Source organism: Chrysochloris asiatica, unplaced genomic scaffold, assembly GCF_000296735.1.
Source record: "Chrysochloris asiatica unplaced genomic scaffold, ChrAsi1.0 scaffold00155, whole genome shotgun sequence".
Lineage (NCBI taxonomy): Eukaryota > Metazoa > Chordata > Mammalia > Afrosoricida > Chrysochloridae > Chrysochloris > Chrysochloris asiatica.
In genome coordinates this window covers 5667365-5682380 of record NW_006408673.1, presented here as the reverse complement: position 1 = coordinate 5682380, position 15016 = coordinate 5667365, and the positions used below count along the sequence as shown (strand labels likewise).

The following is a 15016-nucleotide window of genomic DNA, read 5'->3' as shown; positions in this document are numbered from 1 at the left end:
GTTCAGCAGGTCTGACAGGTAAGAAAGCAGCAGGTGGACCCAGGATCAGCAGGTTTTAAAGCAGGCCACTAGCTCAAGTCCAAAGAAACGGAGGTTAGAGGATGAGCCATATCCAAGATCCAGACCTAGCAGAGAGAACAGGCAACCTTTGCCTGAGTATCCATATAATGTAAGCTGGCCATACCCCTGAGGAAACTTCCTTTCAATTGACTGACTGCTCATAGCAAACTTCATCATAAAATTGATTCTGTTATATTAAACTCATCATGGAGGATAACATCTTGACTGCGAAGCCACTGAATATCCTGACCCAGTCAAGGTGACACCTTAATTATCACAGCACCTAACAACAATATTGTGTTTTAGGCTAAGTGTTAGTAATTGGGCACATAATAAGATACGAAGTGGGTCTTATATGCAGAATTGCTATAGAATACACATTCATTATGCTCATTATTTATTAGATAATAAATTGGATAATAGCATTATTTTGTCAATAGAATTGACTATATGGTGTGACATAATACTAATGGCGTCGTGCTGTGTCACTGTGGGTTAATGAGCTGGACTTCAAAGTCAGTTTGAGCCGTAAGGTCAGTGGTTCAAACTCACCAGCCACTCCACAGAAACCCTACACAGGGTCGCTATGGATCAGAACTAAATTGACGGCACTTCACAACAACAACAACAACAACAACATAATGCTAATACCTGCAACAGGGGGAAAGTTTCTGCTCCCCCTATCAGTCTGCTTTCATAAGGATTTGGTGGCTTGTGAGTTGCTGTGATTCTGGAAGCTATGCTACTGGTATTTTAAATACCAGTAGAATCACCCATGATGGACAGGTTTCAGATGAGCTTCCAGACGAAGACAGACTAGGAAGAAGCAGTGACGATCTGCTTATGAATATTTAGTCACTGAAGACCTTATGAATAGCAGAGAAACACTGTCAGATACAGTGCCGGAAAATGAGCCCCTCAGGTTGGAAGGCACTCAAAATGCGACTGGGGAAGAGCTGCCTCCTCAAAGTAGAGTTGACCATGATGACGCGAATGCAGTAAAGCCCATGGTAGTGAAGCCAGCGGAACCTTCATTTGCTGATGGGGCACAACTCAAAATGAAGAGAAACGGCTGTAAACATCCATTGAAAATCGGAACATGGACTGTACAAAATATGAATCTGGGAAAACTGGAAGTTGTCAAAAATGAAATGTAACGCATAAACACCGATAACTTCGGCATTAGTTAGCTGAAATGGACTGGTATTGGCCATTTTGAATCTGACAGCAACATGGTTTACTGTGCCAGAAATGACAAATTGAAGAGGAATGGTGTTGCATTCATTCAAAAAGAACATATCCAGATCAGTCATGAGGTACAATGATGTCTGTGATAGGATAATATCCATGTGCCTACAGGGAGGCCCAGTTAATACCACTATTATTCAAATTGATGAACCAACCACTAAAGCCAATGAGGATGAAATAGAAGTATTCTACCAGTTTCTTCAATGTGAAATCGATCAAACATGCATTCAAGATGTATTGATCATTCCTGGTATTTAGAATGCAAAGGTTGGGACCAAAGAGGAAGGATCAGTAGTTGGAAAATATGGCCTTGGTGATAGAAATGATGCTGGAGAATGCATGATAGAACTCTGTAAAACCAATGATTTGTTCATTTCAAATACTTCTTTAGGTAGCATAACAAACGACTATACACATGGACCTCAACAGATAGAATATATAGAAATCAAATTGACTATATCTGCAGAAAGAGACCATGGAAAAGCTCCATATCATCAGTCAAAGCAAGGCCAGGGGCAGACTGTGGAATAGACCATCAACTGCTCATATGCAAATTCAAACTGAAGATGAAGAAAATGAAAACAAGCCCACGAGAGCCAAAATATGACCTTGAATATATCCACCTGAATTTAGAGATCATCTGAAGAACAGATTTGATACATTAAACACTAAAGACCGAAGACCAGAACAGTAGTGGGATGACATCAAGAACATCATACATGAAGAAAGAAAAAAGTGATTAAGAAGACAATAAAGAAGGAAAAGGTCAAAATGGATGTCAGAAGAGACAATGAAACTTGCTCTCCAGTGTAGAGATGCTAAAGCAAATGGAAGAAACGAGGTCCAAGAGCTGAACAGGAAAATTCAAAGGTGAGCTCGAGAAATCAAAGCCAAATATTACAACAAAATGTGCAAAGATCTGGAATCAGAAAACCAAAAAGGAAGCATTTGTCAAGCTGAGCTGGTGAACTGAAGAAAAAATTCAAGCCTCAACTCTCGTTATTGAAAGATTCTCTGGGCAAATTATTGAATGATGCAGAAAGCATCAAGAGAAGATGGAAGAAATAAATAGAGTCACTGTACCAAAAGGAAGTGGTGGTTAATGTTCAACTGTTTCAAGAGGTAGCATATGATCAAGAGCCAATGATACTCAGGGAGGAAGTCCAAAGTGCATTGAAGGAATTGACAAAGAACAAGGCACCAGGAATTGATGGAATAAAAGTGGAAATCTTTCAAGAAAGTGAGACAGCACAGGAGGCATTCACTCATCTATGCCAAGAACTTGGAAGACAACTATCTGACCGACTGATTGGAAGAGATCCATATTTGTGCCCGTTCCAAAGAGAGGTGACCCAACGGAATGCGTAAATCATCGGACAATCTCTGATATGCCTTGCGAGTAAAGTTTTACTAAAGATAATACAGAAATGGCTGCAATCATACATTAACAGAGAACTTCCAAAGGTTCAAGTCAAAGTATGAGTATTCTGGAACACTGAATTGTGCTCATGAGGAATCTTTACCTGGACCAAGAGGCAGTTGTTCTAACAGAACATGGCAACACTGAATGGTTTAAAATTAAGAAAGGTGTGTGACACGGTTGTATTCTTTCACCATACTATTCAACCTGTATGCTGAGCAAATAATCCGAGAAGCTGGGTTATATGAACAAAAAATGTGGCATCAGGATTGGAGGAATACTCATTAACAACCTGTGATATGCAGATGATACAATCTTGCTTGCTGAAAGTGAAGAGGACTTTAAAACATTTACTGATGAAGATCAAAGAGCTCAGCCTTTCATATGGATTACATTTCAATGCCAAGAAAACAAAAATCCTCACGACTGGACCAATAAACAACATTCTTATCAATGGAGAAAAGATTGAAGTTGTCAAGGACTTCATTCTTCTTGGATCAACTATCAACACTCATGGAAGCTGCAGTCAAGAAAACAAAGGACATTGCATTACGCAAATCTGCTACACAAGACCTATTTAAAGTGTTTGGAGCAAAGATGTCAGCTTGAGGATTAAGGTGCACCTGACCCAAGCCATGGTATCTTCAATAATCTCATATGCATGGGAAAGCTGGACAGTGAATAAGGAAGACCATAGAAGAATTGATGGTTTTGAGTTATGGTGATGGAGGAGAATATTGAAAGTACCATGGGCTGCCCAAAGAACCATCAGATCTGTGTTTGAAGAAGTGCAGACAGAGTGTTCCTTGGAGGCCAAGATGGCCAAACTTCGTCTCTCATACTTTGGACATGTTGTCAGGAGGGACCAGTCGCTGGAGAGGGATATCATATTTAGTAAGGTGGATGGTCAGAGAAAAAGAAGAAGACCCCCAATGAGATGGATTGGCAAAGTGACAACATCGATGTACTCAAGCATGACAACAGCAATGAGGTTGGTCCAGGATCACTCAGTGTTTCGTTCTGCTATGCATAAGGGTGCTGTAAGTCGGTAGTAACTCGATGGCACCTAACAGCAACAAGGATTTACAGCTTCTGAACCCCTATGGTGCAGCAATAATGCTGCAGTGAGTCAGAATATACTCTAAAGCAGTATGTGGGCTCTATCCAAACCTCAAATTTGTTTGTATAAAAACTCAATTAAGATACTCAAATGATTTGGTTACAGCTGTTGCAATAGAAAACAAAACAAAAAAAAAGTGTTTTAATTTGAGAAAAGTTATAAATATTTCAAAAGAATAATGAATTTTTTTATGTTTTTGCCTTTTCTTTCCTTTCTTTGAAACTTATAATGAATCCTTGCCAAATGTGACTTGGACACATGCAGTCCTAGCCCTTGTAGTAATTGCAGTACAGAAAGAATACTGAAATTATCAATCTGTTGCAGTTCTGTGTGACAAGTGATAGAGAGTCTCTAATTATAAAAAAAGAAGAACAGATTCTGGCCGTAAATAGGACATCAAAATAAGGGTTTGTTTTTTTTTTGCTGTTGCTGTTTTAATTCTTTATTTAGAATAAATTTAATATTAAACTTTACTGCTTGTTTTAAATTTCTGTTTTTTAAAATAGAAATCAACAGAGTAACCTGATCTATTTGTTCTTCAGGCCCTGGAGAGTGAATTTGTGTCCTGCCAACTTCACCAGTGGATTGATCTCATTTTTGGCTATAAACAGCAAGGACCAGAAGCAGTCCGGTCCCTCAATGTGTTCTATTATTTGACCTATGAAGGAGCTGTCAATTTGAATTCAATAACTGATCCTATATTGAGAGAGGTAAGTTATCTTTCTGAGACATAATTTTCTAATCAAGTATTTTTAAACTAAAGATCTTAGATAGCATCTTCCCCATCCTTTCATTTTCCTGATGAAGAAACTGAAACCAGATGGATGAAGTGACTTGAGCAGGATCATATTGTCAGTGATTAGCTAGATCCTTAACCAAGGAATTCTCTCCAAATGTCCTACTTAGTTTAAAATGAAAGCTTTTTCAATTTGGAATTATTAAGTGGATAAGTTTTTATAATTTCTACAGCCTTAGAAGCTAATCAAATGATGTAAAATTAAGGAAAATAGCTCTGAATTCATTAAAGAAATAGAACTGTGAGTATAAATGCATTTAAATGTGATAAAATATATAATACATGTCATATATAAACATACACAGCTAAACCTGTGAGAACTGGACTTGATGGGGCTGCCTCATTTTTTTCCTGGGTCTCACAAATTTTTGCCTTTGACAAGGAGCAGTCTTACTATTTTTTATCACTCATTTTAGTTTGCTAGTTTTAGTGTCTAATGATATACAAGTGTATGTAGGAACAAAGTCTGAAGTACTTTTCTACATTGTCAGATTTGGTAGTAATGTCATTGAAATTTGTTTCATCTTTGTCATTTATTTTCTAAGAGAAAACATTCAAAATACGGTTTTAATTTAAAAACAAAACAAAACAATTGTATATACCTTGCAAAATCTGGGAACCTATGTAAAGTGGGAGCCTGTCAGAGAAGGAAAACTCATATGTTTTTTCCACTAATAAGAGAGCAATAGCAAAGTGGTAAGAATCCATCTTGATGGAGGTGGACAATTGGTGAAACCTAGAAACACAATGCAGCTCCATGGAGTTCTTGCTTTCAGAGATTTCACTGTATTTTAATCTGTTAATGTATACTCTATATCTAACATAGGAGTCCTGTTGTGGTGCTGTAGGATAATGTACTTGCTCATATGCAAGTTTACATATAGGACTGAAACTGGAGAAAATTAAAACAAGTCCACCAGAACCAAAATATGACCTTGAGTGTATCCCACCTGAATTTAGGGATCATCTCAAAAATAAATTTGATGAATTAAATACTAATGACAGAAAACCAAGAGTTGTGGGATGACATCAAGAACATCATACATAAAGAAGACAAGAAAGAAGGAAAAGGCCAGAATGGATATCATAAGAGATTCTGAGACTTGCTCTCAAGAGTACAGAGGGTAAAACAAAAGGAAGAAAGGAGGAAGTAAAAGAGCAGAACAGAAAATTTCAAAGGGCAACTCAAGAAGACGAAGTCAAGTATTATAGTGAAATGTGCAAAGACTTGGAGTTAGGGAAGAACATGCTAAGCATTTCTCAAGCTGAAAGAACTGGAAGTTAAAAAAAAAAAAAAGAAAAATTCAAACATCACCTTGCAATATGGGCAAAATATTGAATGATGCAGAAAGCATCAAAGAAATATAGAGAGTCATGGTACCAAAAAGAAATGGTTGATGTTCAACCAGGGAGGAAGTAGAATGAGTGACAGTACATTGAGGTGTTTGTAAGCAATGTGATGAAACAAGATGTCTCTGAATTTTTAAATGTAAAATTGACAATCTGCTCTGTAAACCTTCACCCAATTCATAATAGCAAGCAAAAATAATATAAAAACCCTAGTAGGTCCTTAGTCTTTGATCAGATGTTGCCTGGACAGACATTAAGCTATGTGTACCTGACTCTCTCTATATATACATAAATTATTTTTTTTGTTTTCACTTAATCTAGCACATTATAACCTTAAGTTTTTAGAATCTATTTTTGCATGATCCTCATTTCCTAAAATGTTTGCTTTCACTTTCTTTGATTTTTTTTTATCTTCCCTGTACCCCCAAATAGTTCATCAGCAGCAAATTAAGTTTTAAATGAAAATATACTCAGCAAAACTCACTCCCATTCCACAATTCCTAAGCATCAGTGGCACTGGTTAAATTCTTAACATTGTGTCAACATTTTCATCATTTCAGTTCCAATTATTTCGTTGCTATTTGCTTAATCTTCCTTCCCTCAGCCTTCTCATCAATAATTAATATAGCTGTTATACAATTTTGGTCTTATCCAAGGGAGCTTCGAAAAGTTTGTGGACAAAAATCCATTATCTTTTAATTCAATTTTCCCTTGAACTTCCCCCACATATAGATTTTTTTTATTTCTAATTAAAGTGTTGTTTGTAATATTTAGTTCTTCCTTCCTTCCTTCCAGGGATATTTTCAATTTAAGAGTAGCTCAGGACCATAGTCTTATGGACTTCTCCAGGCTCAGTAGGTTCAGTAAGGCTTGATTGTTTAAAAGCTTGAAGTTCCACTCCACATATTTTCCCTTTTTTTTTTTTTGATCAAGGTTTATCCTTGATTTTCCTGGTCAGAATGTTCAGTAGTGGCAGCCAGGGTCCTTCTGTATCAAGATGAAGGGGAATATGTAGACAGTCCTGTAGCCTAGTTTCCTCTCTGAGTCTTAGGTTTTCTTCTTTCTCTTTTGTTCCAGAAAATGACCAGTAGTTGTATTTTAAATGATTGTTCGTAAGCTCTTAAGTCAGGGTGGTGAACCGTTTTCCTGCCAAAATTTAAACACCATTCGCAGGCCATGCATAATTGTCAATTTAAAAATTAGTCTGCTAGGCTTGCAGAATATGCCCTTTGGTTGTTTAAATGATTATATATTCCTGAGTGTTTTTGTGCACATCTCCCTACCCACACCCACACCCAAAAAAGAGGGGATAGAAGTAAATACTATTGAATGATGATGCACAGAGGAGACTATAATCATTGCAATGAAATGATGAATGTAAAACCTGTGTTCTCCCAAGTAAACTAACACTCAATTCACAATAAAAACTTAAAACAAAAACAACAACAACAAATTAGTCTGCTATATTTGGTCAAACATTTAATTAACTCACTCCTAATGTGATGACTTCGCCTCTCATACTTCGGACATATTGTCAGTAGGGACCAGTCACTGGAGAAGGATACCATATTTGGTAAGGTGGAGGGTCAGAGAAAAAGAGGAAGACCCCCAATGAGATGGATTAGCCAAGTGGCAGCATTGATGGACTCAAGTGTGACAACAGTAGTGAGGTTGGCCCAGGATCGGGCAGTGTTCCATTCTGCTGTGATAAAGTCGCTATGGGTCAATACCGACTCGATGGCACCTAACAACAACAAATGTGATAACTGGAACCACGGTTGCCTTGGCAGGGCCAGATCAACTGATTTTGTGCACCTTATGGAGCCCTGGTATGGCACTGTGGGTTAATGCACTACACTGCAAAGTCAGTTTGAATGCAAGGTTAGCAGTACAAGCTCACCCCGCTTCTTGGAAACCGTATGCAGGGTAGCTATGGGTCAGAACCGACTCAATGGCACATAACCACAGCAACATATGGCCCAAGGGCTGGACATTCCCCACCCCTGTTTTAAGATCTCAGACACTACTCAGTATACTGAGAGCTAGAACATTTGTTGTTGTTAAGTGCCGTCGAGTCGGTTCCAACCCATAGCGACCCTGTACAGGGATCCCGAGGGTGTAAATCTTTACGGGAGTAGAAAGCCTGATCTTTCTCCCGAGCTAGAACATAAGTATTAAGAATTATGCCATCATAGATGAATAGAAACATCAGGTAAAGATACGAGCAGTGGATAGTGATCCTGAAGTAACTGTAACTTTCATCCATAGATGAAAGGTGTCTGGAGCTTATGGTATATGCACAGTGACCTGAAGATGATGAGGTCACAGAGATGGATAGAAGGTAGATTGTGAAGGGTTTTTATTACCAAAAAGAATAATTTTAACTGCATTATAAAGGCATTGGGGAACCACTGAAGGTGGGTGATGTGAACTCATGTATTTTTAAATCTTTCTGATGGGAAAATTGAACAGATCAGAACCCACTGAAATTTTCTTAAGAATGCGTGCTAAATTTTCTTAACAATATCATAAGTGATCTTAATTAAAGAAAGTTGCTTAGAAGGTTGAGGATTGTACTATGAATTGGAGGTGAGAAAATAAGGACAGTGAGTAGAGAAAATTAGGGAGAAACTTTTAATTACTTTATTGAGATATCATTACATATTATACAATCCATCTACTTATACTGTACATTTTAGTAAGTTTTGTAGTAGACTCATAGTGTTGTATAGTGTAACTTGAGAAAGAAACCCTAAACCTAGCAACAGTCACTGTAAGAAATGTATATATACTTTTTTTTTAAATAAGGCATTTGAATATGTTTCTGTGTTAATTGGAAAGATCCAAAAAAGAAGAAACATGCCAAGTGTGCAGGAGAGAATGTGTAATAGATTACCAAGCTCTATGAGGGGTAGTGGAAAGAAACAAAATCCAGAGCACAGATAGAGATAAGCACTGGACAGGAGAGAACAACATTGCCTCATCTGAGATTGGAGAGTAGAAAGTTAGCATGGGGACTGGTATAGGTAAACGTGTGTGGATGAAGTGGAAAAGACAACCAGATTGCCTTTATGAGGGTTATACCGAGAATAGGATATGATGGCGCATCAGAAAGCTAATGAAAAATGGAATTAAAGTATAATGAAAGTTTTCCTGAACTTTTCGAAGGCCTCTTGTGTTTTTGGAAAACTTAACACAGAAATGAGTGCTTAATAATTATTATTTATTTCTTGTCTATGTTGTCTTTTTCTGTTGCGAACAGCAGGAGAATAGACATAGAAAAAATTGAATAGAGAAGAGTAATACGTATTTTTTTAAAGAGAAGTGGGATTTTGTCATGGAGTATGGTGGTGGTGATTGTTGGGTGCTGTTGAGTTGGTTCTGACTCAGCAATTCTATATAGGGATTCTGAGAAGTGGCTGGTAGGTTTGAGCTGCTGACCTGTGGTTAGCAGTCTAGTGCTTATCCTACAGTGGCATATCCGGACTCCATAAGAGTATGGTTTGTCGTTGTTTTTCTTAAGTGCCGTCGAGTCTGTTCCAACTCATAGCGATTCTGTATAGGGTTTCAAGGAGCAACTAGTAAGCTTGAACCGCTGACCTTGCAGTCCAGCACATTAACCTGCAGTGCTACACCAGTACTCCAAGAGTTGTTGTTGTTAAGTGCTGTTGAGTCGATTCTGACCCATAGAAAACCTGTGTAGGGTTTCCAAGGAGCAGCTGGTGAATTTGAACCTCCAACCTTGCAGTTCAAATGGTTTTGCAGTCTGGCGCTTTAACCCACAGCACCACACCAGGTCTCCAAAGAGTATGGTATAAAGAAAAAAAAAAAGAATTAAAGCTGGAAGCTTTATTGATGAAATCGTTAAGGGGATGTGGTTAAAATGGTAAACATGAATACTGATTAGACCAAAAAGATAATGAAGGCAGATGGATCGGATATGCTAGAAAAATTCATTATCTCATTCATTCATTTAAAAAAATAATCATTTTGCGCAAGGTGCTAAAATACAAAGATAAGCAAGACAGATAAAGTTTCTCAGCCTATAGAGTGAGTCTATATTCTAACAGAGTGTGCGGAAAATAGCTAAAATAAAGCATATAATTTTAATTAATGATAAGTGCTATGAGGAAAATATGAGGGATTGTAGAGGTGCTCTATCTCTTCATAAACTCTGTTTCCTTCAAAGCTTTAGAATTGGGGTAAAGCTATATTAGAGGTCAAAGGAGGCAGTTCTCACAGCTTTACCCTTGACCATGGCAATGCCTTTATCCCTGAGACTGAGTACAGTTTCCAGGTCGCATCTGGTCACAGGCCTCCTCCAGGTAGCAAAGCTGTAGTGCTGCGGATTAATGCGCTGGACTGCAAAGTTGATTTGATCTGCAATGTTGGTGGTTCTAGCTCACCCGCCACTCCTCGGAAACCCTATGCAGGGTCATTATGGCTTGGAACTGACTTGATGGCACTTAACAGTAATATCACTTAATTTACTCCTAAACCCCATATTTCTTCAGAATTTTATTCCTTTATGATGCTTTCAGAGTCATGGTATGGTGCTGTGGATTAATGAGCTGGAATGGAAAGTCAGTTTGAACCTCAATGTCAGTGCTTCAAGCTCACCAGCCATTCCCTGGAAGCCCTATACGGGGTTGCTATGAGTCGAAACTGACTCAAAGGCACTTAACAACAACGTCAAGATGCTTTAGGAGTCATGGTGTGGTGCTGTGGGTTAATGAGCTGAACTGAAAGGTTGGTTTGAACCTCAAGGTTGTCAGTTCAAGCTCACCATCCATGCCTTGGACACCCAATACAGGATCACTCTGAGTGGGAAACAACTTGACAGTACTTAACAACAACAAAAAGATGCTTCAGGGGTCCTGGTATGGCACTATAAAATAAGCTCTGGACTGTTACCCATAAGGTCAGAGGTTCAAACCCGCCAGCTGCTACTCGGAAACCCTGTACAGGGTTGCTATGAGTCATAATTGACTCAAGGGCACTTAACAACAAGAAGCTTTAAAGGACCCCTGGTGACACAGTAGTTAAGCACTTAGATGCTAACTTAGTATTTTGAAACCACCAGCTGTCCCGTGGGAGAAAGATGAGGCAGTCTGCTTCCATAAAATTATAGTCTTGGGAACACTATGGGACAGTGTTAGTCTGCCCTATTAAGGTCACTGTGAGTTGGAATCAACCTAACGACAATGAGTTTAGGTTGGCTCAGGAAGGTGCTTTAACATCACTAATACTAGTATAGCTATTTGACTTACGTTAACGCATTCATTATGCGCAGAATCACAGTACTAAAATAGATTTGTGCCTCTTTAGTAGTTAAAGTAGACTAGACATGTCTGTTCACGAGCTTTTCTTTCACTTTTTCTATCTACAATTACCAAAATTTGGAACATTTACGTTTTCAGTCATACAGAGGCAGATTGCGTACGTACAAATCATGAATTCACCCAGTGCTTGGGAAAAGTATCATTCCTCTCGGGAAAGTCTCTGTTCTAGAGTGAATTTTTTCACCTCTGCATGGCTAAAATACTTACATATGGTATAGTAAGTAATCATAAAAATAATCTCTCTATAAAAAGAGCACTAAACGATAAAAATAATAGCCATACGAGTAAGAAGAGTAATCAGAGAAACAGCCTGCAGCACATTAAACTTTTATGTTGTTTTTAATTTTTAGAAAGCAGCTGTGTTATCAATATACAACTATGGCTACATTTACATATATCACACGCCAGAAAGAATTACTTCAGGCAAATATGCTAATCATTTGTCAAATATGTATGACCCTAACTTAAAGATGTTTATAATCTTATCTCTAGCGTCTTATGCTAACAGACCTCTTTACTTCGCTTTTTTTTTTTTTTTTTTTGGTCTGTCTCTCATTATCTTATTTTGCTTTCTCTCTGCCTTTACCACATTTAATCTCGTTTCCTTAGCGTTACATATATTCATCTAGAGAAAAGGGATAAAAAAATTAAAATTGGTCATTTGGCTGAATTTGCTTTGGCTTATTCATAGACTTTTCTTTCTTCAAATATAATTCTCATCAATCATAAAACAAGGATAATGATGAAGATAGGTAAAAACCCAGGGAGGTATGCAAGGACGAAAGAGGAAAGGAGTAAATGGTGATGTATATACAAACTTGGAAAAACAGTGTTATGCAGGTAGATACATGGACCAGCAGCACAGGTTGAATGGGTATGGGAGGAAGAGTGGGATTATATTCACAAATATATAAAAGTTTGAAAGAGGATATTTGTACATGGGTTTTACTTTGTTGCAAATACCATTATGAATGCTGTGGAACGTACAACAGGCACAATGATAAGAACTTCTTAGATATTATCAAATGTCTTAAGGCAATGAGTTGCTGAACCTGGGGGCTCAAGACTATAATCTCAGAGGAACCATTGGCATGACATACTCCACCAAAGTAATGTTCTACATCTACATTGGTGAATAGCACCTATGATCTTAACTCATGAGCAGCCATCGGAAGTGCAGCTATTGGTCTCTCCATGTGTAGAAGAAAGAAGAGTGATGAAAATTGAAGATGCTTGGAATCAGTTAGTCCCATGGAATAATGGAACATGTGAACATCAGTCTCCATGTGTCTGAGAGCAGAAGAACTAGATGGTGTTCAACTACCACTACCAAAGGCTCTGAAAGGGATCACACTAGAATGTCCCAGATAGAGTGGGAGAAAATGTGCAACAGACTTCAAAATTATTAAAAACAAAACAAAATTTAAAAAGACCAGGCTTTCTGGTCAGAAAGAGGCTGGAGGAACCGGAGACTATGGCCCTTGACATCCCTTCAGGTCTGGAAAGGAACTCACTTTGATGGCCCTGTTTTCAGCTAAGCAGTAGATAGGTATAGGGGGGACAACAACACTAGTAAGACATGGTCTCTATGGAAAGGTCAATCATTCACTATCAAAAGGGTAATATTTACCTAAGGAAAAGTTGAGAAGGGCTGGGAAGGAGGGTGAATGGAAATAGGAACCACAGGGAGGAAGTGGGATAACTGTTGTTGCAGGGAGGGAATTGCAATCACTGAGATGAAACCAAGTGTCTGGTTTGTTGAATGTAAAAACTGATGCTCCTGTCTGTAAACTTTCACTCAATTCACAATAAAAAAGTTTAAAAAAAAAAAAAAGAAATTTTAAAAGGAGAAAGAAATAGAATTGAATTTAGAGTCAGATACAATAAATATATGAAAGATTGAATATTTATTTTATAAAATGTTTTCCTTTTCCAGAACATTTAGTGTATTTCCTTTAAATAATTTTAAATATGTATTTGTATTTGCAAGCATGTTTTCTAGGACAATTCTCTATATTTACATAGAATATTCACCTATCATTTCTCTTATAAATGGTATTTGCTGTGTCTAAAAGCATGAAACATTTAAATTATGGAGTTTGATTATTAAGAAGTGATAAAGTTTAGATATGCACATATACACACATACATATATATGTATTTATATACATTTATTTTTTAATATTATATGCTCTTGGTAGATGTATATACTATCTATATAGAAGTGAAAAGGAGGGACAAACCAAACTAGTTTAAGAGAGTAGTAACTGCCTGATCGTAATCCAGTAGGAATAAGTAAGTAGTCAGATAGGTGAAACAAAAGAAAGGAGAAAGGGATTGGAAGCAGAGGCAATAGTATATCAGAAGGAATTCAATATGGTGCTGTGACTGAATTTGGACTGCATAAGAAGTTGGCAATGAAGAACAGCTAGGTTTACTCCAAAATATATTTGCAAGCCATTTATTTCTATCCATCACTAGTACAAACCACCACCATCATCATTTCTCCCATGAATTTACAGCAGACTTGTTCTTCCTGTTTCTGCCCTTAACTACCTATAGTTTACTTTCTACAGAGCTGACAAACTTATAAATTTGTTTTTATAAGATTTTTTTTTTATAAGATCAAACCACCTTTTACTTAAGCCTTCTTATTTCACATTACACATAGAATAAAATCCTAATCCTACTCCACCTGTATGATCTGGCTCCTGCCTACCGCTCTGATTTCATCCCATGATGTTTGACTTATTACTGGCCCTTTTACACACTGGCCTTCTTTCTGTTCCTCATCGTGTGATGGTTGTGACTGACTTTGAGCCTTTTTCTACAATGATCATATATTATTTTACTAATTGAAAAGAGCATTTAAACTGAGGCCACTCTTCCATTGTTTTTTCCTTAAAATGCTGTTAAGTGCTGTCGATTCAGTTCCGACTCATAAGGACCCTGTATAGGGTTTCCAAGGAGCAGCTGGTAGGCTTGAACTGCTGACCATGTGGTTCTCAGTCCAGTGCTGATCCTACAGCACCGTACTAGGAGTCCATTCTTGCAATGCATTTAATCATTTTTAGAATTTCTCCTTTCTCAAATTAACAATAATATTAATCATAGTAACACAGGTATTTTAGTAAGTACTGTTGTTAGATGAAAGCCATCAGAATAATTTTTGCTAAAATTATTGTATGGTTTTGTGGAAAACTAGGATGCATCTGCTAAAGTCAGTCTTAGTTATTTTATTTGATCAAAATTTAATTGGATGTAGGCATTTTAAGAGACCTTTTGAGATTGAGTATTCTAAAACTCTAAAAATCTTAGCTCTTAAAGTAAAATTCAGCAATATTCTTAATCTGTGTTCTCTACAGAAGTAGAACCAGTGAAGCTTTTATATATAGAGGGAGAAAGGGAGTGGGAGAGTGTCCTGGTGAGGTGCTGCAGGTAAATGTGCTGGACTGCAAGGTTGATCTGAAATGCAAAGTCTGCAATACAAGCTCACCAGTCACTTCTTGGAAACCCTACACAGTGTTGATCTCTGTAAGTCAGAAATAACAAAACATATATAAATGTTGTTGTTAAGTGCCTCATTGAGTCCATTCCGACCCATAGCGACCCTGCTTAGGGTTTCCAAGGAGCAGCTGGTGAGCTTGAACTGCCAGCCTTGCAGTTCAAAATGACTTTGC

At 37.6% G+C, this 15016-nt stretch overlaps 1 protein-coding gene across 2 annotated transcripts in view; it reads left to right on the top strand.

The window, feature by feature from the left end:
- LRBA (LPS-responsive vesicle trafficking, beach and anchor containing) overlaps positions 1 to 15016 on the top strand; it is a 944588-nt gene that overhangs the window by 845197 nt on the left and 84375 nt on the right. For both annotated transcript variants that reach the window (XM_006870875.1, XM_006870876.1), the window contains one exon: positions 4391 to 4558. In XM_006870875.1, the coding sequence (XP_006870937.1) occupies positions 4391 to 4558 (168 nt within the window). The remainder of the gene's footprint in view (positions 1 to 4390; positions 4559 to 15016) is intronic.